The sequence below is a fragment of the Convolutriloba macropyga genome, unplaced genomic scaffold (genome assembly GCF_964194025.1).
Source record: "Convolutriloba macropyga unplaced genomic scaffold, txConMacr16.3 SCAFFOLD_3926, whole genome shotgun sequence".
Lineage (NCBI taxonomy): Eukaryota > Metazoa > Xenacoelomorpha > Acoela > Convolutidae > Convolutriloba > Convolutriloba macropyga.
This window is the reverse complement of record NW_027450701.1, coordinates 1-24,460: the sequence shown is the minus strand read 5'-3', so window position 1 is coordinate 24,460 and position 24,460 is coordinate 1. Positions and strand designations below refer to the sequence as shown.

The following is a 24,460-nucleotide window of genomic DNA, read 5'->3' as shown; positions in this document are numbered from 1 at the left end:
CTTAACAGCTGGTTTGGGTGACGGCCCTTTTGAAAAACTCATCCAGAAATGATGAACAATTTTTTAAGATCCCCGCAACCAATCAATCAAAAAATAAGAAAACAAACTGTCGAAAGGTGTCTCTTGAAAATTTGATCTACAAAAATTTGGCTGCCTCAAATTCATTTTTTGCATTTTAAGATCTGAGCGAAAAAGATAATTTGATCTGTAAAATTTATAAGTTTTAGTCAACCTCAACCGCAGGGTATTTCCAAGTAATGCAGTATTAATTTTGGCCTGCCTTAATAAACCTGTTCGAGGTTGCGTGGGTGGTATTTGCAAGTAGACACGTTTTCAAGTCAATGAAAGAGCGAGGCGATCTCGTTGCAGCTTCTTCAACAGTTTCCTTCAGAAGATCAAGAAAGCAAAGTTCAAAAACAGCGAGCATACTGTTTGTTAGAAATATTTAAGGCTATCTGTCCGTTTGCCGGCTCTCAGAATTTTGCGATAGCATAACTCATTTTTTTTAGATTTTGTGTTTGTGCAGATATAAACCATTAGTTCGTATGAAACCAAGTGCCTGGGATTGTGGTACATGGTTTACCATTTAACCATAAAACAACTTAGTTTTTGATGCAGTGAATTAATACAGTCATATGCAGTATGTATTTTATCTCATTTGTTACCTCTGCAATTGCCGTGTGATTGTTCAACCTCTAAAGAGTAACAGGTACTTACGCACTAATAGACTGACAGTGAAAAGATCAAGTGCAGTCTGCCTGCGACAGAAGTGAATTAAAGTTGTGCGTTAACAATCTCTTGACCTAGTGATTAAGATAGAACACGTGAAGGATCTGAGTACCACATGGCGCAGTCAACGGAAAAGGAAGAACCATATAAGGACTGGAACCATTTTGGGATCGTCCCAGCTCCAACCCCCCCCCATTCCATGGGAGAAGTGGAGAAGTCAACTCAAAATGGCCCTCGTCGCAAAGACAAATATAGAACTTGACGAACTCCTAAGAGAGAAACCGACAACAATCATCTTCCCCCCGGAAACAGTGGAAGAACAACCGGTTAACAACCCGACACAGACAATGGAAAGGGAAAGACTCACAAGATACAGTCAGGAAGTAGTCAAATGGAAGAACGAGTGTAACCTAATTGATAGGATAGGGGTGTTGTGCGGAGACAAACCAGGGGATGTCGCCGACAGAAAGGCAAAATCAATGGTCTATCTAACAATTGGAATCGAGGGACGCCGGATGCTCACCCAAAAGTACCCCCACACAAACGTCGAGAACATCACGACACTACAACTGTGGGAAGAATTGGAGTTGACATTTATAGGGCCACGAAATGTGACGTTTGACCGATATCTACTGCTAACCAGACGTCAGCAAAAAAGAGAAACCATGGAGCAATTCCGCTCTGCCCTAAGGTCCCTGGCAGAATTTTGTCAACTTGGAGCATTAGAAGACGACCTGTTAAGAGACATCTTCACAGCCAATATGACCCACCCGGAAATACAAAAAGAACTCCTGAAGGTAACACTCGACCCAGGAAGGCACTGGAATTAGGCATTAGTATTGAATTAGGCGCAAGAAGCCAGTTAGCCATACAGGCAAAACACACGTCGAACCCATCCATGGTATCCATTGTAGGACGATCGGAGCCCGTATTAGCAATCTCGAGCTCAAGATACCGTGTAAACTTCAGAGGCAATTACAACCAGCCCAGAGGCACAATCACACAGCCCAGAGGCAACAACAACAACAACAACCAGTCAATCAGGCAACAAGTACAACACAACTGCAGAAACTGTGGACAACCCTGGACACAAGATCATAGAGCCAAATGTCAAGCATACGGACAAATATGCCGAAGATGCGATAAGCCCAACCACCTAGCCAAAGTATGCCGATCAAATTTGACACGTAATAACAACAAGAACATCAACGAAATAGAAGAACGCAACGAGCCACCATACGAGGACAACATAAACATGGTCTCCCTAAATGACGAAATAGAAAGCATGACACACGACTCCGAGGAAGACTACAGTGTGAACCTCGTTTCCCCGACAGACCGATCACCAACCCCAACCAAACTCAATGTGGAATTCGGCAATACGAAATATTGGGTTATGGTAGACTCGGGTAGCTCACACAGCTTAATCACGGAGAGGATGGCCCGCGAGATAGAGGTGTTGGACAAAAACAGTTGGTGGAGTCGTAAGACGAATCCAGTTAACCTGAGAAGCTTCACTAACACACCAATCAAGAACAGAGGCACCCTATACTGCGACGTCGAATGCAATGAATGGAACGCTGGAAGAGCCGACCTTATCGTGGTACCCAACAACCATAGAGCACTGATCGGCCGCGACCTCTTCCAAGGACTAGGGATACAAGTCAACCAACAAACATCCTCAACTTCAGAAGGTAAGAACGTCGCAATGATAGAAAACCAAAATAACAAAAGCCTAAAACAAGAAATAGCAAAACAATTCCCCGGTCTAATAAAACGAATAGGACGATCAGTCAATCACACAGTCAAATCCAAATTTAAAACAAACTTTACACCGGTACACCAACGAGGCCGAAGAGTACCGATTCACCTAAAAAAACAAGTCGAAGAAGAACTCAAAAAGTTACAAAACAACGGAAATATAATAAAACTGGACAAATGTAGCGACAAAAACTTCATATCCCCAATAGTAATTACAGTCAAGAGAGACAAAACAATAAAACTACCCATGGACTCCAAAATAATAAACAAGGCAATTCACAAAAACAAATACCAGATGCAAAATATTGATTGCCTGATGGACAACATCGCCCAATCCATCTCGGAATCGTCGCACGAAGGCGAAGTACTTTTCTCAACAATTGACTTACAATACGCGTACAGTCAACTACCGCTAGATGAACCAACAACAAAACAATGCAATTTCAATATAGTAAGCGGCCAAGCCACCGGAACGTAGCGATTTATTACAGGTTCTTACGGCCTAACAGATATGCCGGCACAATTCCAAAAAGCAATAGACAATACACTAAAAGGCCTCACAGACACATATACTTTCTTAGATGACATAATCATAGTCTCCGGCGGAGGAAAAAATACCACAAAGAAAAAGTTTTCAAATGCTTACAAAAACTAGACAAAAAAAACCTAAGCATAAACTTAGAAAAATGCCATTTCGCTAAAAACGAAATCGAATGGCTAGGATTCGAAATTAATCAAAACGGTATAAAACCACTCATTAGCAAAACAGAGGCCATCCAAAACCTAAAAGCCCCGAACACATGCAAACAATTAAAATCATTCCTCAGAAGCGTACACCATTCAACAAAATTCGACCCTAACCTAGCCACCCAGTGCAGAGTTTTTAGAGACCTCCTGAAAAAAGACAATAAATACCACTAGGAGCCAAAACATCAAATAGCATTCGAACACATAAAACTCCCCATAAAAAACATAACAGAAAATACGCACTACGATTCCACGAGAAAAACAAGAGTCAGAACGGACGCATCAAGATCCGGACTCGGAGCCGTCTTAGAACAGGAATCGAACAAAGGGTGAGAGACAATTGCGTACGCTTCACGCTTCCTAAATAATGCCAAAGAAAAATATAGTATAAACGAATTGGAACTTTTAGGGGTAGTCTGGGCACTCGATTATTTTAAGCACTACCTTTACGGTCAATACTTTACCGTACAAACAGATCATAGAGCTCTACTATCCATATTAAAAGACAAATCTACAAAAGCACATCAAAGTAGATTAACACGTTGGTGCGATAGGTTAATCCCCTTCCACTTTCAAATCAAACATATACCAGGATCAAAGATGGGATTAACAGATTATATATCGAGGAAACCCCATAACAAGGCAAAGCCAATAAGTCGCTATGATGAAGACTTTGTGATCGCACAAATAGACGCAATCATACAGACCATTAATGCAATTAAGCAAAGGGGAAGACCACGAAAACTAGACAATTTGGAATCGCTCGACGATTCCAAAGCACTAACCAAAAAGCCGGAAATCAAACGACCAAGAGACCGCCCACAAAAATTACCCTTGCAATCGCAGGACGATTCCAAAATCAAAGTGCCTAGAGCACAAAGTCACAAGACAAAACCACAAGCGGTGCAAAAGTTGCACAATTACAGCCTACGTAGAAAACAAGTATTACCAAATACGGAAAACCACGAGACAATAGACGCAGCAAGTTTAACAAAAGTCGAACAGCAAACCATTGCAAAAGCGCATTTGCCAAACAACTCTGCTACAGAACAGTCATTGTTAAAATCCAAACATAATTTCGAAATGAGTAATCAACAACCCTCAAGCCAACAAACGCCACCTACATCATCCGCAAAGAACCCGATATCATTTTCCACCTACCTCAGCCCAGAGAAAGACGCCCGCCCCACAAAAGCAGACACTCAACTCGACAAAGCAATACGCGACGTCTTCAGTTCAACACTAATCGCGGCTGTGACAAACAGAGACTCAGTTCTACGCGAAAAAAAAAGATTGTATAGTACAAGGGGGCGAACTGAGATGCAAGGCCGTAAGCAGACAAATCCACACACACTGGAAACAACTAAGTGTGAACGACGGGTGCATCCTCCTGGACAATCGGCTAACAATCCCCAACGCAATGAAAGACGCGGTAATAGATGTACTGCACGCAACACATCCGGGCGCGTGTGGAATGACCGAATTAGCAACCAGACTATGGTGGCCGTTCATAAAAAGAGATCTCATCAAAAAGTCAAAAACGTGCCGCCCGTGCACAGAAATTGGTAAGAACCTTAAAAGCATAATACCAAAAACCAAATGGTCACCACTAAAACCATGCGTCGAACCAAATGAAGAAATACAGATAGACTTGGGCGGCCCAATAAAAGATGGCCAAGGAAGAGAAGTATACTTCCTTGCATGCATCGATAGTTTTTCTAAGTTTCCTACACTTAAACTATACATCAATGCGAATGCCCCAAACATAGAACATTTTCTAACTAAATAAATTGCTATTCATGGGGTAACCAGATACGTACGAATGGACCAGGCTAGATGCCAAACAGGAAACGTAATGAAAGAATTCTGTAATAAGAATAATATCAAATTAATATTCGCACCAGCGAACGACCATAGATCTATAGGACTCGTGGAAAGGCTGATACAAACAGTAAAACGTCGATTAGGTTGCATCAAACTAGATACAACTCAACGCCCTTTCAACATAAAACAGTCACTTAGACAAATCGCACAGGAACTAATAATATGCCGGAAAAAAGCAACTAACATATCCCCTTTCGAAGCGCACTTCGGCCGACCCGTAAACACACCAATAACTAACATAACCTCTCAGGCGGATAGCCGAAACCCAAAATGGCCAAACATTAAGTCTGATTATTTAGATGACAACATCATGGGCAATGACGAATTGATCTCTGATGAGCGATGGATTCAAGAGACGTTGGACAGTGACGAGGAAGTGAAGGCATCCAAGCAACGAATGCTATCAAAAGCACTCAACAACAAAGATGAAATCCCGCGCACCTTTCGAATGTCTACACACAGCCCCCTACAATCACTGGCCGAAAACAGCAAGGAACTAAAATTCGCAAGAAAGACCCTCTCCACCACTCGAAGTAAGAAACAATTACAGGGACTATATGAAGCCATCCCCGAAGAAGCGGCACTGATAAAAACCTCCGGCTCCACAATGACAATCAAGTACCCCGGCCAAGATGACACGGTACTTCACAAATCAGAAGTAGCACGATTCGGGACCCCATCACAGCCGAGAATACCACTGATTCAATTTGCCGCTAGAAAAACTGTCGTCGACCACCATGGCAAGATCCAACGACACATGAACGCACATAATAAGGAACAGAGCGCGAAGCTAAAGGGAGGGAAATCCATCAGAAAAAGACCAAGCGATTCACCCACGAATCCAAACCTATCTAATCTCCTAAAAGTGAACCGCACGAAGGTCCCTCCAAAACGAAAATTTGTCCAGTCACCAAGGAAAGGGACAACAGGAGCAAAGAAACAAAAGACAAAAACCCCACCCGACTCCCCATTCGAAGACGAAGACCTCGAACTGGAACCAGCCCGACAACGGAAACACAGCAACAATGAGAACTCTGACTACAATCCTCAAGAGGATCCATCGATACAACCTATTGCAGCACACATGAACCCAAGGAGGAGCAACAGGACAACAAAGAAGTCTGAAAAATATGGCCAAAGCGAAACCCTGACAACCGATGAGGACACTGAAGACTCTGAAAATAGACCCCAAGAAAGCGCTTAACAGGAATCGCTAATTACCAAGCAACTACTACAGCGCTGGACAATAACCAACAATCCCAGGCACAACAAGTGGAAGGGCAGGACGAATCCAAGGCACAAAAAGAGGATGAACAACAAGCAAAGACCCTACCACCACCACACGAGGACTACGACGATACCGCTTTTCCACAACAAGCAACCGCACAACAGTCACCTAAGACAACAACTGTCGATGAAGACAACGAAGAAAGAGAGTTAGATCCACATGAGTGTTTATATCCACGTGACTTATAAACTTTGTTTCCTCCCCGAGGGGAAATGTGGTACATGGGTTACCATTTAACCATAAAACAACTTAGTCTTTGATGCAGTGAATTAATACAGTCATATGCAGTATGTATTCTATCTCATTTGTTACCTCTGCAATCGCCGTGCGATTGTTCAACCTCTAAAAAGTAACCGGTAGTTACGCACTAATAGACTGACAGTGAAGAGATCAAGTGCAGTCTGCCTACAACAGAAGTGAATTAAAGTTGTGCGTTAACAATCTCTTGACCTAGTACTTAAGCTAGAACACGTGAAGGATCTGAGTACCACAAGTTCGTATGAAACCAAGAGCTAACAGCCTTCAATTTTGATTTTGTATAATAGTTGCGAATTCTATAAAAACACCGCAAGTGGTGTTTAGTTTGTTCACAGTTTGTCAAAAATGAAAACCAAATTTTATTTTCTATCAAGAGTTAAGCCTAAGTTTTTTACAGATTCTTCTAAATCCGCATGATCAAATTCGGTTTCAACTTAAGCCGTAAGTTTTTACGGAAATACATCAATTGAGATTTTTTTTTAGAAAAAGCGCAAAGTTTTTTTTTCGTTAAACCATGATATCGCTTCCGTAATACTAATTTTGATATTGAATTCAACGTCCTCTCTTTTACAAACTATGTTCGTATCTTCGGCAAACAATGTGATTTCCGATTTTTTCATGTTTGTTGGCAGATCTTTTACAAATATTAAGAACAGGAGTGGCCTAAGCAGAGAGTAAACATATTTTTGCCGCTTGTTGAGGTAGGACTGAATAAGTCTATTGAAATGGCCTCTAAAACCATTCACGAAAAAAAGCACTGAATACAATTGACGCAGAGCTACTTTTTGGGTCAGTTGTTGTGCATTCGGTTTAAGGTTCTTCTTGACACAGCAAAAAGTAATGTGATCAAGATATGGTAATGTGATCACCGCACAGAATTGAAATATCAAAAGAATAAGTAATGTGATCACCATACAGAATTGAAATAATATGGTTCAGCGCTGATTTACTCTGAGACTATGATGCGGGTGAAAGTTAGAAAGCAGTTATGGTTTTAATTCTCACTTCATCTTGCCTTCTTCTATACAGTCACTGAATCCACTCTGGTCTTTGAACTTGCGAATGGACAGACCCAGTTTATAGCTGAATCCAGGACCAATATCAAACGAGTAGGACTTATCCCATGTCGTCATTGACGTCACTGTTGGGTCATACAGGTAGACCTTGAAGTTGAGACCTCCTCCTATTTGGAACACTGGCATTCCCTGGTCCACTTCGAAATCTACAATAAACAGATCATCTTCTTCAGAAATAGTGTCTTGATGGCCGAGAGGTAATGTGCGTGATCGACAGTAAAATCCAATGACACCGTATGCAAAAATGTATCCATTTGTTTTGGATGTCAACTGGCGACAATAATAATCCGGACTTAATGCCCAATTTCAATCGAAACAGTAATAACTTTTCATCATGTGGCTTTTTACTTCAACCAATGCTAGGAGGTTTTTCCAGGATGAGAAACCAACACCAAGACAGGCATGGACCGGACACATCGACTTGGGTGGGGTACCGGCCAAATATTTGGTCAAGATGGCCAAGACCCAGCCAGCTCAAAACCCATGTGCATGGGCCGAATGATGCTTATAAAATTTAAGGATAGGTCAATCCCAAACATTGTCCGGATAATATGCCTGTGCTCCTAGCTCTTATCGTCCGCGAAAAAAAGTCTGGTAGATACAAAATCTGTCTTCGTGTCCAGGGATCCATCGTGGGTTTGAAAGTTGGAACTTACCAAAGACAAGCCTCATAGTCTGAGAAGTGAGCCATACTTCTCTATCTGGGACATCTAGCTCCCAGCACTGGCCCACTCTTGTGTACAACGCCACCCAACGCCCACCTGTGCTTGATTGGAGACAACTGCGGTCTTTCCACTGGCACACCTTGACTATCGCATCGACATCGGAACTGACTATTCCGAGGAGCTGATCCCACTGAAAAAATTCCATCATTGTGTCCTCGTATCCAGGGTCATTGTATTGTGCCAAATGTAATCTCAGTGAAGATCGATATTCTAAAACAAAACGAACAAAAAGGGATAGGTGGTTATAGTGAGTGAGTGAGTTAGAACACAAAAATAGAGCCGTTCGCGTTGGCATGCAAAAATTATTTATTAGATATGCAATGCAAATTTGCGTTTGTTTGGTGAATTTATTATGCTGTGATTCGAAACACGAAAACACTCCTATTTTCGTTAGAGAAGTGTGCTTGAGTTTGATTCAAAAATATGAATTTCGCTCCACGAAACAACTTATCGTTTTTGGATGATGGATTCGGATTCGCTAGGCGAATCGCGATTAAATTCAGTTGGAATTTTAGACTAGCTTTCGCTGGGTGACTCTGAGATAAGCAGAAAAGAAATTTGATTTAAAATGAGAAGGAATGAATTTCAGGTAACATTAATATTTAAACAGATAATACTTCACAGTTAATTCGAGAAGTGGGTGAATGCAAATGTAAAAATGTTAAGAAGCATACCATCAGACAGAAGACAGGCCGATCTTCAACATTTCCCTCCGGCCGAAGCAAACAAATAACATATATTTTTAAACATAATAAATTGTGAACTGTGTACTGGTTATCATAAGGTATATTAAATTAAATGATAATTAAGATGAAATTTTAATTCACTTCTAAGGAGTTTTCTTAGCAACTGTTGCAGTCGGAGGCCTTTTTAGCTTTTATAACCAGCAAATCGGTTTTCTTGTAACTCGGAGAAATATAGCTGGACATGATTGAGTGCGTGAGCAGCATACAATTTCTAAATGTGTTTCAGGAGGAGTCGGGTTTTAGTGTGCTATATCTTAATAAATGCCGGCTAAGCTTTGTTTGTGTTGTTTTTATGTTTCTTTAAGGATTTGCCGTCGCTCCAGTCTTGAGGGTAACTGGAACGACGAACTTTTGAAAACTAGGGGGGGAACGCTAGGGGAAATTTGCAGCAAACCCATTCGACGCATTGAAGTTGGTTATCGAAGATGAAGTGCTTATTAGATTTTGATGTGTATTTTGCGTTTTTGGTTAATGTTGCTGACGCAATTGCGTGTAAGCGTAAATGAAAGAGCATATTGATTGTGCGTTCGCACAGATTATTCCAACTGGGAAATAGCCTAATGGTTAGGACCTAGGGCCCTTAATCTAGAGGTTGAGGTTCGAATCCCGGTGGGACAAAATCTCTTTTTTTATATAGATGTAATCCAGAGGTCAAATTAATAGCATTTTTGACCTATTCCGACCTTGAAAAGAGCATCAATTACGTTTGGCCGACAACCTTGCTAGTTGTCTGATGTAAATCTTACGTACCTTTTTCTCTTACGTTGAGTCTTATCAGTCTTATCTGTCTTATAGGTGTTGAGTCTTATACGTTGAATCTTATACGTTGTGAAATACAAAAAATTTGGATTTCCTGTACCGAAACAGGATTTTGCTTGCTATATCGACTTTGTACCGATACATTGCTGATCTCAAGAAATTAAGTCTTGAATTCTTATTAGTTTTTTTAATAAAGACTTCGATTATTGATCCTTTTTGAAAGTTATCGCAACGAGAGCGGACATTTTGGTCCACCGAGAGAAAAAATCAGGGAGCACAACAACAACTGGACTTGTGAACACTTGTGAAGAGTCGGCTTCCCAGCCCAAAAAGTGAGAGAAGTGGTTTCAGTCATCATTTTACATGCAAATTGGGTGACTGGAACATCCTGACGTGGTCTTCAGGGCAGTGCAACCGAGCATCACAAAAACTGTAGGACCGAGACAATTTTTAAACATAATAAATTGTGAACTGTGTACTGGCTATCATAAGGTATATTAAATTAAATGATAATTAAGATGAAATTTTAATTCACTTCCTAAGGAGTTTTCTAAGGAACTGTTGCAGTCGGAGGCCTTTTTAGCTTTTATAACCAGCAAATCGGTTTTCTTGTAACTCGGAGAAATATAGCTGGACATGATTGAGTGCGTGAGCAGCATATAATTTCTAAATATGTTTCAGGAGGAGTCGGGTTTTACTGTGCTATATCTTAATAAATGCCGGCTAAGCTTTGTTTGTGTTGTTTTTATGTTTCTTTAAGGATTTGCCGTCGCTCCAGTCTTGAGGGTAACTGGAACGACAAACTTTTGAAAACTAGGGGGGAACGCTAGGGGAAATTTGCAGCAAACCCATTCGACGCATTGAAGTTGGTTATCGAAGATGAAGTGCTTATTAGATTTTGATGTGTATTTTGCGTTTTTGGTTAATGTTGCTGACGCAATTGCGTGTAAGCGTAAATGAAAGAGCATATTAGTTGTGGGTTCGCACAGATTATTCCAACTGGGAAATAGCCTAATGGTTAGGACCTAGGGCCCTTAATCTAGAGGTTGCGGTTCGAATCCCGGTGGGACCAAATCTCTTTTTTTTGATATAGATGTAATCCAGAGGTCAAATTAATAGCATTTTTGACCTATTCCGACCTTGAAAAGAGCATCAATTACGTTTGGCCGACAACCTTGCTAGTTGTCTGATGTGAATCTTACGTACCTTTTTCTCTTACGTTGAGTCTTATCAGTCTTATCAGTCTTATAGGTGTTGAGTCTTATACGTTGAATCTTATACGTTGTGAAATACAAAAAATTTGGATTTCCTGTACCGAAACAGGATTTTGCTTGCTATATCGACTTTGTACCGATACATTGCTGATCTCAAGAAATTAAGTCTTGAATTCTTATTAGTTTTTTTTATAAAGACTTCGATTATTGATCCTTTTTGAAAGTTATCGCAACGAGAGCGGACAGTTAACAACAACTTCAGTGGCTTTTTGGTAGTCTAACCCTCTAGGCCCCTGAAGCATTTGTGTGAATCAATGAATTGTGTTTCCGGTTTGTCTTCTGTGTTCCACCTTCTAATTTTGGTCTGGCATCCTTTGCATGTTCTCGAATTGCTTTTTCTGTCAGTTCTGCGCTTGAAAATGTTCTTCGTTTGGAATATCAGTCAAGATCTAAACTTTTTCTGCTTTCCTGCTGACCTCTGCTAGATCTCAATTTTGAATTACTACTTCAAGTCTTACAGTTTCTTTGATTAATGGTGTGTACTCTTCCGTTTGAATCAGAGAAGATCCTGGAGCTAGAATATCATGCAATCAATGCTATTCGTTGATCTCTTGTTTCTAAGTTTCTTTATAGTAATTTTCAAGACAAGAGAAGTCTTAATTGGGGGTAACGTACTGTAATTTCTGGATATGATATGAGCAGTGATTCGCCCTGAGGACTATTTTAGCGTTTTTTTCTTAGCCTGCTGCATTGCCTTTGTTCTGCAAAATCTAGATCGCAATTTTTGGTTCAGCTGGTTTCAATTTTTGACCGTGATTATATGGTCGCAAATGACACTCGCGAGATCTATTTTTTCTTTCAAAATTGGTTATGCACAATTTATTCGAATCTGGAATAATTATATTCCCAGGTTTTGGTCCAGACCCAAATTGAGTTATGATCAGACTATCCAGACTGAAATGACCTCTGATCAGACTTTCCAGACCGAAGTTACCCCTGATCAGACTTTCCAGACCAAAATGATCTCTGATCAGACTTTCCAGACCAAAATGTCCTCTGATCAGACCGAAACCAGACCATTGTCCAGACTATAGTGCGCTTATGATCAGACCCAAATTCAGACCATTGTCCAGACTATAAACAGACTATGATCAGACGTTCCAGACCAAAGTGACCGTTTTTCAGACCAAACCCAGATCTTTGTCCAGACTATAGTGCGCCTATGATCAGACCCAAATTCAGACCACTGTCCAGATTATAAAAAGACAATGATCAGATTTTTTTTGTTTTTCAAATACTTTCTTGAAAATTTGGTGCAAGGTTTTGTTGAAAGTTAATTTCTGACTTATTTGTGACAGCAGTAATTGTACAACGTGTATTTCTAGGTGGTGTAGTTCGAACAACAATGTTTTGATAGGATTTCTTGGTATGCAGTGCTGGAGCATTGCGTTGCTTTGCAATGCTTTTTACTAAAACCAATGTTTGCGCTGCACATTAAACATTTCCTCCTTCTCCATATTGATTTCCGATTTAGAATCAGTTTCGTAATCGTTCGATTTTGAGGCGCGATATCGTAAAATTTGGATGCATTTAGCAGAAGACGTTTTTTACGTTCTTTGATTGATTAATTTTTCGTTACAATTATATTGTCATCATATGAACAGATATTTGAAGCATTCTGTTGCAGTTTGCGAAAAAGGTATTCAACTGATCGCATTTTTGGGCCAAGCGAGTAATCTGTTGAGGAATTGAATAGAATTTATCTATCAATCCATCTGGTTAATTGAAAGTTTATTAAATCAAGGTTCACCCAAAGGTATTCAACTGATCGCATTTTTGGGCCAAGCGAGTAATCTGTTGAGGAATTGAATAGAATTTATCTATCAATCCATCTAGTTAATTGAAAGTTTATTAAATCAAGGTTCACCCATAATCCAACCTCACTTATATTGCTAGGAGTTGTCTTAATTTTGCGGCCAAACTGTGGTTCAAATGATGATTTTTTAATTGCTTTATTTGTCTGCATATTAGGAATAATAATAATTGTGGTTTCTGCGTAATCGCAGTGGAACAGCATTAGGCCTACAGTAGCCTGTTTTCAGCTGCCCTTTTTCTTATTTTATTGCAATTGTTGATGCTTTCAAATTCAAAAAATTTTGAGCTGCTTTTTTAGTTCATTCAAACTAAGTTTAATGTTTAAATTAGCTTTTCCACTAATTTGTTTGCCCTGTGGCTGTGTATTAGTGCCGCGATTAACTCAGTCTTATTTTGCTTGCAGAATGCTTGCTTGAATTTACTGAACGTTTCAACACAGTGCTTGAAATAATCTAATTGAGCGTGGAGCGCCGTGCAAAAGTATATTTTTTTGGGAACTTGTGTATTTTACTCCCATTCGTTCCATCAAATTTGTCTGCAGTGGGAAACGCCGAAACTTGTAGTATCGGAGTTTCCCACTGCAAAACTTGTAGCTTTCAGAAGTATATCCTTATTCATATAGGGCTACCACTCATGTCCCAACTGCCAAGCTCTGTACTCTGATTTGCCTCGACTTATGCGTTGTTGATTGGACTGGGAAAGGCAATTCTATGGTCCAGTCAAAAACATCCTGAATCTAAACGGTGGTATTTAAAAGTGCTATGTTTCTATGGTGAGATCTGTTGGCATCTTTGTAAAGCTTGTAGCCTTGGTAACTGGTGTTGGTGATCCGTGGGGCATTTGACGGTCAAGCTCTGTCAACCAATCACACTTTTGAAGGAATGCTTTGCTTCAGTTTGCTAAGCGTTTCTTCAACTGAGCTGGAAACTGTAGGAACTGATATAAAAAGCTGTGCAATTTTGTTGAAATTTAATTTCTGACTTATTTGTGGCAGCAGTAATTGTACAACGTGTATTTCTAGGTGGTGTAGTTCGAACAACAATGTTTTGATAGGATTTCTTGGTATGCAGTGCTGGAGCATTGGGTTGCTTTGCAATGCTTTTTACTAAAACCGATGTTTGCGCTGCACATTGAACATTTTCTCCTTCTCCATATTGATTTTCGATTTTAGAATCAGTTTCGTAATCATTCGCCTTTGAGGCGCGATATCGTAAAATTTGGATGCAATTAGCAGAAGACGTTTTTTACGTTCTTTGATTGATTAATTTTTCGTTACAATTATATGCTCATCATATGAACAGATATTTAAAGCATTCTGTTGCATTTCGCGAGAAAAGTATTCAACTGATCCCATTTTTGGGCCAAGCCAGTAATCTGTTGAAAAATTGAATAGAATTTATCTATCAATTCATCTAGTTAATTGAAAGTTTATTAAATCAAGGTTCACCCATAATCCAACGAAGAGCTCTCTGATCAGTGATCTATGATTGTTAATTTGTTTCTGTATTTGAATGTTAATTGAAGTTCTCTACAGACCATAAGATGCCCAAAATTTCTAGTTCAATAGCAGCGTATCGCAATGTTCAAAAATCCGAGCGCGAAAGCGACGACTGTTTGTAAACCTTTGTGCGTTATTTGAGCAGGACATAAAGATTGTCTTGAAGCGTTCTAATTTTTACCGGTTTCAAAGTGGGAATTGAAATTTTTTTTCTGACGTAGCTTCTGCAATTTATGTTTTTTTTGCCTGTAAATAAACCCCATGTTACTCGGTCCAAACAACTTTCGTTTTGTTCTTTAAAATTTTTTCGAGAGGTTGAAAAATCTGCAGTAGCTTTGGAAAAAAATTTTCAAGCTGGTAAACTAAACCAAGAAGAGAACTTATTTTTTTTTCAATTTTGTTGATTAAAAAGTTGGACTGAAGTGATAGCCCAGACATTCAGTCTCTATTTTCGCAAATTGACATTTTTTTAATTTAATTCTTAGTTTTTTTTCATATTTTTTCTTTGCAAATTTTTTGACCCGATGTTTAGCGTCTTCATAACCTTCTTTATTTACAACAAAAAAACTAGAAAGAAAAGAGTACGTGTTTTGTTCTATGTTAAAATGGGCGTGCATTCAATGGCTTTTTTGTTCAGCATGCATATCGTTTAGACCTTCGAAACCGGATTTGAAGCGGGACGTGCGCACCTGTCTTATCGCCACTCGAAAACTGCATTAGCAGTTCGTATCAAGATGTAATGCTTATTGAGTTCAATCGTATTGCAAATCAATTGACAAGAAAAACGTTGTCGCTTACGGTGCGCTTGAGGTCCACTTTTTCTGATAACGTTTGTATTAACGATTCGATATTCTCCTTTTGTTATTTGTCGTTGTCATTTGACCTAATCAAGGTATTTGAGTCTACTAGGCCAAGATAATTTACTGACACTTTATAATAATAAAGTTTTTGGTGAAATAAAGTAGTGACCAGAGTTTTCATTATGGCCTCCTTTAATTAGTTGTTCTAGTTGTTTTGATTTTGGGTTCAAGGTGATTAGTAATTTTGCACCCTTTTTGAAGATTTGCTGTTTAGTTTTTTTGCGAACTATTGTTTTTACTGTGTTATTTTCTGGCTTGCCAAATGTTCTATTAAATTGTAGAAACTCTTTTGCTATTTCCGTTTTAATTTCCCATCGATCTTCCAAGCGAATATTTTTTGGGAAGCGGTTGCTGTTTGATTTCAGCGCCTAGGTTGTCAAAAAAAGTCTCTTCCAATAATAGTAAATGAGCCGTCGGCCATAATCACAAATCTAAATTGATTTTTCCTCAATTGTTGTAGATTACAAGAGTTTTCAGACTTCCGAGTGTCTCAAATATTTAATCAGAAAACATGTGCAGTTTCTTCTGCTTCTTGCCGGACCGTTTTGTCTAAGAGCATTTAAAAATTTCTTGACGCTAACGATAAATTAATGATCAAACACAAGAAGGGATCAAATTGTGTTTTTAATAGTTAGATTCGTCTTTTGTGGGCTGATGCCATCATCAGAGAGCATTGCCACATAGTTAACGTAGGATGAACTATAGTTTAATTTGCACTGATAGTTGAATTTTGACCATTATTATCATTGGAGTTGATTTGCGTTTTATTTTCATTGTTTCTCACTCTTTTTGGTTGTGATCTCAGTGTATTTGTTACTATTTCGTTTAGTTTTAGTCGACAAAATTAATCATTTTGAAGAACACAATGAGTGCAATTTTGCAGTTTTAACACAATTCTGCATACGTTTCTATAGTGCGATAACACATTTTGTCTACTTTTTTGGCATTTGATGTTCGTTGGTGACTGTTATCACATCTAGATTGCTGCGAAAATCCGTCTATTCTTGTTGTATTTGCACCGCGAAATTGGTTGCTAAACTGCATTGCATTTACGCTGGGCGGGTCAAAATAATTGATTTTTTCCTTTATGATTTAGTTGACCTGTAGTTATGCTTTCTACACAATCAGTTGCCACCGTCGCATCATATAGCAATTCTCTTTGAATATCATCATCGAACGTAGTTGTGATGAAGGCATCTCGAATCGCCTCGTCCTCAAAATAATTAAAACTGCAGTTTTCTGCTGGTTTCTTAAGACTCTACCTAAGATGCTTCGGGATAACAATATATATGTAGGTTGAATGTTATATTTCTGGGACATATGAAAGAATTTTCTATCTTGTCGACAATTTTTCTGTCGTAAGAGCGTAGATGTAAGGACGCGCCCTCTGTTCAACAGTTTGGATGGGGGAGCAAAACTCGCTTGTAGGTAAACCTCCACAAAACACTCTATTTGCATGGTCTTCTGACATTTGTGTTACCGGTGCTAACCTGACATCAGCAGATTTTTCCTCTACCAGTTTGTCGAGAACAAAGTTATCTCTTTGGATTTAAAAAAAATTGCTTTCTATTTTTAGCTGAATCCTCCACTTTCCCATTTTAATGGTAATTATTTGTGGTTCAATCCAGAAGGGCTCAATGAAAGTGGAGTATTACGAGATTCTTGGTTTCCTCACTGCACCTCAATGCGGTTTGCGTTGTTATGCGTTGGTATGCTAAAATAGTCTTATTTTTGTGATTTGCCATGAGAATTTGTATAAGTTTGGTGAATTTAATATGCGGTTAATTGCGACTTAAATACAACTATATTTTTGGTAGAGTTGGGCTTAAGATTGATTCAGAATTTATTTTACTAAATCTATGAGCAGACAGGAGTTGGGAAAGAACGCATAACGATTAATAGAAGCAATTGAAGAAGATAATTAAAAGAAATGGATTATCTTTTAACAAATATGGCAAACATTTACTCACATCAATCTGTAGGTCAAAAACAGTATTTCCACAATAGATAGTTCAGCTTAGAAATGGGCGAAAACTGATGATAGAAAAGGATGGTATCGATCAGTGTACAGAAAAAGCATAAAAACAAATTAAATTAAAACGCTTTCCTTAAGGATGATCCAAAAATATCAGCGTGAACCACCAAATTACTCTATAACTATTCAATGAGGGCATAACTGCTAATATTCGGTTTTATACGCTAATATTCGGGTTTCATAAAAAATGGTTTTTGACTAAAATCTGAGTGAGGAATTTGGTCAAAATAATAGAAACAATTGTGGTTGACCAAAAATTGCTATCTTTTGTTTAGTCCTGGTTAATGTGAGTTGAGGGAAGGCAAATTTCTTTAAAAGTAGGTGAGTGAGGAAGCTCCTAAAGGCAAAATTACCTTAACTTTATTTAGTGTGTTCAAAAAGTCCTTTTAAAGCAAATAATTGTTTTAGCAAATGTTACTATAATCAGAAAATCTAGCGACATAATTATTTGGGTTGTTTCGATTAACTTGAACAAAATTTCTCGAAAAAAGGAAAAAAAATTGAGTCAGAAATACATTCAGTTATTCTGTTTTTTTTTGCACTACGACCACATGGTTTCTAATTGGTATGCCCAAACAGAGTTAACGTCTGATGTTCTTTCGAAAATTGCATTTTGAGCACCTTATTTTTAAAGATGATGCCGACCCAGCTAATTAATCCAATTTGTCCACAGTTTATACTAGGAAAAATACTGGCACTGGAAGGCTAGCTTGTAGTCTCTTTAATAGCAAAAAAAATGATCCATAGCTATTCAATTTATTTGTGACTGCTTGTATTCGCTTTCAAGCAGAATAAAAAACATAAAATTTCGGATTTTGTTCAAAATTGCAATAACTAGTCCGTTTAAGAAAGAAAAATGATTGTGCTTGATTGATAGAGTGCAATCATGTGTTCAAGAAGCATTTACCAAATAGAAAGTAATGATGCTATAACCGAAATCTAGCGACGGGATTGTTGGATTGTTTTGAGGAAATGAAGTCAGGTTTCTGGAAAAACAGGAAAAAGACTGTGGACCACGAGCTGATTGATGAACGCAAAACGATTCCCGGATGCTCAAACATGATTAACGTTTGTAGTTCTTTTGAAACTTGTTTTCAACAAGATTTTGCAGCTCATATTCTTTTTTCCAACACAATTTTCCGCGGTTTTCACTATAAGAGAGAAAGCCCGGGTTTTAACTAATTGAAAAACAGCGGGCGCTTTTGAAGCAGCAATGACGGAAACGGACCTATTTTTTGGGGAAATTAGAGAAATATTGTTACAAACCTATAGGAAAATTTTACAAGGTTTCTGCCGGACCTTATAGAAGATAACGCGCAACGACTCGTTTTATAAGATTCCTTATCGACTCGTTAACGACTCGTTCAAATTTTATTTTATGACTTTTTTCATTTATAAATCTCCAGGCCTACGTAGCTTTCTTGATACTACAGCGCATAGTTACTGTATAGTTTTTCATAGTTCAAAGTTAACTAACTTTGCATAGCAAGCACAGTTGGATCTCCATAAGACACATACGTCTCAAATTGATTCTCAAGAAGCGGAAAATTGGACAAAAACGACACATTTTTCCTCACTTGTCTTCTCAGAGGCTCAAACAAGTCGTTCATTGCAATTTGAATAGCCAACAGTGAAATCTCCGAAGTATTACCAAAGGTGGGGTCAAGAAACTGACGAATTTGGTCACGCTCTTGGTTCAAATCACAGATTACAACATTGGGGAAGTTCACGCTTTTCGCCCGTTCGTAAAAGACGTCAACTACCGTCGGTTTTTCAACAATTATCTCGTGTAAGAGTTTAGCTTGCAAGAAAATGCAGATGAATAGAAACGTTACAAATATCACGAGCCAAATTTTGCGCGCAAAATAGCTGCGACTGCTCGAAAGCGAACAGTGGGGGACACCGTGAAAAGAGCCGTATTCAGCCCAAAGTTTAAAATCGTCCATTTTAAAAATTTACCTAAATTTTAATCGTTTTTGAATTATCATCAATCAATCTTATGTCAGTCTTAAGATAGGTTTGCACAACGCTCAATAATAATCAAAAGTAAACAAAGACTAATTCAGCAACGTTTCATTATTTATGTTGCCATTAAAACGAAGATTAGTTTTTTTGTCGGAATAAGGAAGTTTGTTTACTGTCAACAAAGTGCAATAAGTTATAGGTTAATTTGAAAAGTAAATGAATGAATTAATAATTTATTAATTGTAAAGAACTGGTGATAAAGTTCCATCCAATTTTCCTTAAATAATTCACAAGTTTGGTAGTCTATCAATCAACGGGAAGCGACGCTGTATCAACAAAACACTCGAATCTTATTAAAGGTTCCCCCCTTTTAAATGGAGGGGCTAGTAAACAGAGGGCAATATGGTCCATAAATTACGACAGCATCCATATTTTAAGTTAGATTTCATCATATATCAAAGACGTTCTGCCGAATAACCAAAAAAACTTCTTTTATGAACTAAGTGTTGGTTTATTAATGACTTCCAACGCTATTTATGGCGGACTGAATCCTGTGTTTTAGTATTTCGCGTGCGGTTGCTCAACTTCAGCCAATGAATAATGAATAATGTTTACACAGCTCAAATACATGAAGATCTCGCCTTAGAGTATCAAATGAAAAGAAAAAGCAAGACGAGGTTCAGATTGACATATCGAAAATCTTACTTTGATTTCTCATTGATATTGTTTTCTTAACGTCGAGGGAACCAATGTTCAACATTCCATATTTAACATTTCAGCATTTTGTTGAGAAGGTTTATAGTTCGAAGCTTTTTTGCTTTTATTCAAAATCTTCGTAAAGAAATATGCATTGACTGATAATTAAAATCATTAATTTCCCGAAAAATATAAATTTACAGCCTATAATTGATTTTCACGAATTGAAATTATACAAAAAAAATGAAATAGCATTAAAAACCTCTACCGGTAACGCAATTGAGGCTGGAGCAGTGGATCGAAAGACAGCAAAATAAACCCGAAAAACTGGGACAGTAAGTCGAAGAAAGCAAAATTTTGAAGACGGTAATTACATTCGAGAACACGATTTGCCGAACTCGTAAGGTCGTGATAGTTTGTTCAGTACTGATAGATTCATATCAAGTCCCACGGTCTGCTAAATTGCGTTTGAATGAGCCAATCCTGCGATTGAACCGTAGCGAATATGTTGAATGTATTTCAGTTATCAAAGATCATGTATGATTTGGTACTGTGGATACATGATTTCTTAGTACGATTCTTCTGTAAAACCAAGGAAACCTCATATGATCATTTTATTATTACCAAGAAATCATATATTATGTTATTATGATTATAAGGATTCATAATCTTTTATTATCTTCCATCTATGTTTGCAAAATTTATCAACAAGCATTAATCACCCGATTCCCAGGCACCGCGGTGTTATGCGTCGAAATATACTGAAATTCAAAATTTATTGAGAGAATTCCTTCTAGTAACAAGGAAAGTATTTGCGCAAGTATTAAGTTTCGATATTCCCTTCAGCCAGTTGTGCCAACGAAATGATAAAAACCTGCAGATTTTTAGGAGATGACGCTGCATAAATGTTATAACTTGGTGAAAAAAAGTAAGTGTTTTCGTGAAACTATAGAGTCGCCTAAACCCTATGCTCTGTCTTATATATTTTACATTGAAACAACCAATGGAGGAAGCAAATTAGGAGGGAAAACAAATAATTTCAAGTTTTCTGAAATATGACAAATTGCAGTTTCAAGGGCAACTTTTAACATATTAATTGATACATTTATTATTTTCAACAAAAAAAATCATATGGTAGAAAAAAACAGTACAACAAAAAAAATGCAAAAAGACGAAAACCAACACCAATTTAGAAAAACAAATTAAAAAATATGTTGACTTTTTAAAAAATACACAACTTTAAAAATTGTTCTCAGCACACTTCTAGAAATATTTTCGTCTCAATTCTTTGAGCACCCAAACAACAAATAAACGCATTGGAACAAAGAAATAAGCACAAACCGAGAGAAAAAAAACAGCAGACTCGCTTCATTTGTTTTTCAAATTATAGCTCACCAAACTTTTTAAATTCTCTCAGTAAAAAATACTTTTAGATAGACACCCAGTAATAAACCTGAGAATGCCAGATAAACCTGAGAACTAGGCAATGAACTTAAAGTTCAACATGCAAAATTTTGACTGAAGACAGCCAATTTTCTGACAGAAAATTTTAACGCCATATTTTCTTCCTCGCACTCAAAAATGTGGCGTGATAGGGCTATTGTTCTCTCCTCTAACTGTTATTCAATTGATCGAAACACATATTTTCATGTGGCTCATCGATGTTACCATCATTCCCTTCAAGCGTCAAAGTAAGATAAAGCGTAACAAAGTGAAATTTTTTTCTCGCGAAGGGAAAAGAATCAAAACTGGAAGACTCCGTAATTGACTCGAAGTTATAGTTAGCTTAACTTTACTTCTCTAAAAAAATATAACCTTTGATCATATGCCTAGACAGTTTACTGTACTATGAGAAAAACTAAAAATTGGTACAATGAATTGCAGCTTCCAAGGCAGCGTTTAACATTCTATTGATACATTGATTATTTTCAACAATTAAAGTCATATGGTAGAAAAAAATAATTTAACAAAAACGATGCTAACAAACAAAAACAGACAAAAATAAAAGAGCAAATTATATCATATGTTGACTTTTGAAAATATAAACAACCCTAAAACTTGATCTCCGCACATTCTTAGAAAATTTTTTGACTCAATTCATTGAGCAAACACACAACAAATAAACGCATTGGAACAAAGAAATAAGCAAAAACCGAGAGAAAAAAAAACTGCCGACTTGTTTCATTTGTTTTTCAAAATATTGCTCACCAAACTTTTGATTTAATTCTCTTAGTAAAAAAATACTTTTAGATAAACACTCAGTAACCAACTGATCACAAAAAATTATCTAATGCCAGATAAACTTAAGAACTAGGTAATGAACATAAAATTCAACATGCAAAATTTTGACTGAAGACAGCCAATTTTCTGACAAAACCTTTTTACGACATATTTTCTTCCTCTCCCTCAGAAATGTGGCATGATAGGGCTATCGTTCTCTCCTCTAACTGCTATTCAATTGCTTGAAACACTTATTTTCATATGCGGCATCGATGTTACCATCATGCCCTTCAAGCGTCAAAGTAAGATAAAGCGGAACAAGGTTAAATTTTTTTCTCGCGAAGGGAAAAGAAACCAAATTCGAAGACTCCGTAATTGACTCGAAGTTACATATAGCTTAATTTTACTTCTCTAAAAAAATATAACCCTTGATTATATATCTAGACAGTTTACTGTACTATGAAAAAAAACTAAAAATTGGTACAATGAAGTCTTTACTACAAAATTGCTTCATCAAATCAATAATTAAGACAATGACTTGTTTTCAGTGTTAAATATTTTGAATCAATCAATACAGGAAGCAAGTTAGGAGGTCAAATAAAGATTTTCACATTTTCTAAATTCAGATGACAAATTGCAGCTTCAAAGGCTGCGTTCAACATTTTAATTGATACATTGATTTTTTTCAACAATTAAAGTCATATGGTAGAAAAAAATAAAACAAAAACGATGCTAACAGACAAAAACCGACAATAACTAAAAAAAACAAATTATTCTTTATGTTGATTTTTAAAAATATACACAACCTTAAAACTGCTTATCAGCACACTCTTAGAAAAATTTTTGTCTCAATTCGTTTAGCACCCACACAACACATGAACGCAGTGGAACGCAGAAATAAGCAAAAACGGGAGAAATAATAAACAGTAGACTCGCTTCATTTGTTTTCAAACTATAGCTCACCAAATTTCTGATTTAGTTCTCCTATTGAAAAAACACTTCTAGATAAACACCGAGTAACCAATTGATCACAATAAATTTCTAAAAGCCAGTTGAACCTATGAACTAGTGAATGAATTTATAAACCAACATGCAAAAATTTTCTACTGAAGACAGCCAATTTTTTGACAAAAAATTTTTACACTGTTTTTTCTTATTTCCCTCGGAAACGTGGAATGACACGGCTATCGTTCTCTCCACGAATTGCTATTCAATTAACAGAAACACCTGTTTTCTGTTATGTATTTTCTGGGCGTTATCAATGTTACCCTCATGTCGTTCAAACGTCAAAATAAGATAAAGCGAAACAAAGTGAAAATTTTTTCTGGCGAAGGGAAACGAATCAAAGCTGGAAGACTCCGGAAAAGTCAGGAAAAAGACAAAGTTCATCCAACCTAATTTATTTCCCTAAAGTAAATCCAAGCTTTGATCGTATGTCTAGACAGTTTACTGTAATATTACGAAAATTAAAATAGGTAAATTGAAGTCGTTACCACAAAAATGCTTCATCATATCAATAATTAAACCAAAAACAATTTTCAGTGTTAAAGATTTTGAATTAACCAATCGATGAAGCAAGTTAGGACCGAAAACAAATCTGTATATATATCTATAGCGCCAAACAGTAGACTGCACAAGCGATATATTGTTTTCAGAACTCTATGAATCCACTATGCGTACAATTGGCACCAGGCAATGTTCGTTGTGGTCATATATGACCATCTTCGAAAAGTTATGATTTTACATTTTTTCATGTTTAGAATTTGTAAATGGTTCCCGTATGATTTCTAGAAATTCTGACAGATCATTTGCATGGCATCTAGGAAATCATGACAATCAATTAGACTTGTATGACTACCATAGTCAATTACAATCTCATTTTGGAATCAAGTAAGTATTTATGATGGGTATCTTGTTGTTTTTTGTTACTGTTGGTTGCTGGTTTCCGAGATGGGAAACTCAATCAATTTCAATCTAATTCTTTAAAATTAATTGACCGGTCTCCAAGGAATTTTTTCAGACTCATTATATGGTGAAATTCAGTTTAACTATCTTTTCATCCAAAAAATTTTATTTTTTCAAAAGCTCTATACTAGCGCTGGTGGTCTTGACTATATCTGGTTT

The 24,460-nt window shown here is 37.4% G+C and overlaps 1 protein-coding gene across 1 annotated transcript; it reads right to left on the bottom strand.

Moving 5' to 3' along the window:
* Positions 1–7,668: 7,668 nt before the first annotated feature.
* LOC142356085 (uncharacterized) lies at positions 7,669–19,151 on the bottom strand. Its single transcript, XM_075408057.1, has 3 exons — positions 18,933–19,151; positions 8,400–8,678; positions 7,669–7,889 (listed from the first exon to the last, which is right to left on the bottom strand). The coding sequence occupies exons 1-3, from the start codon at positions 19,063–19,065 to the stop codon at positions 7,669–7,671; spliced, it is 633 nt and encodes a 210-aa protein (XP_075264172.1). The 5' UTR covers positions 19,066–19,151.
* Positions 19,152–24,460: the final 5,309 nt, after the last annotated feature.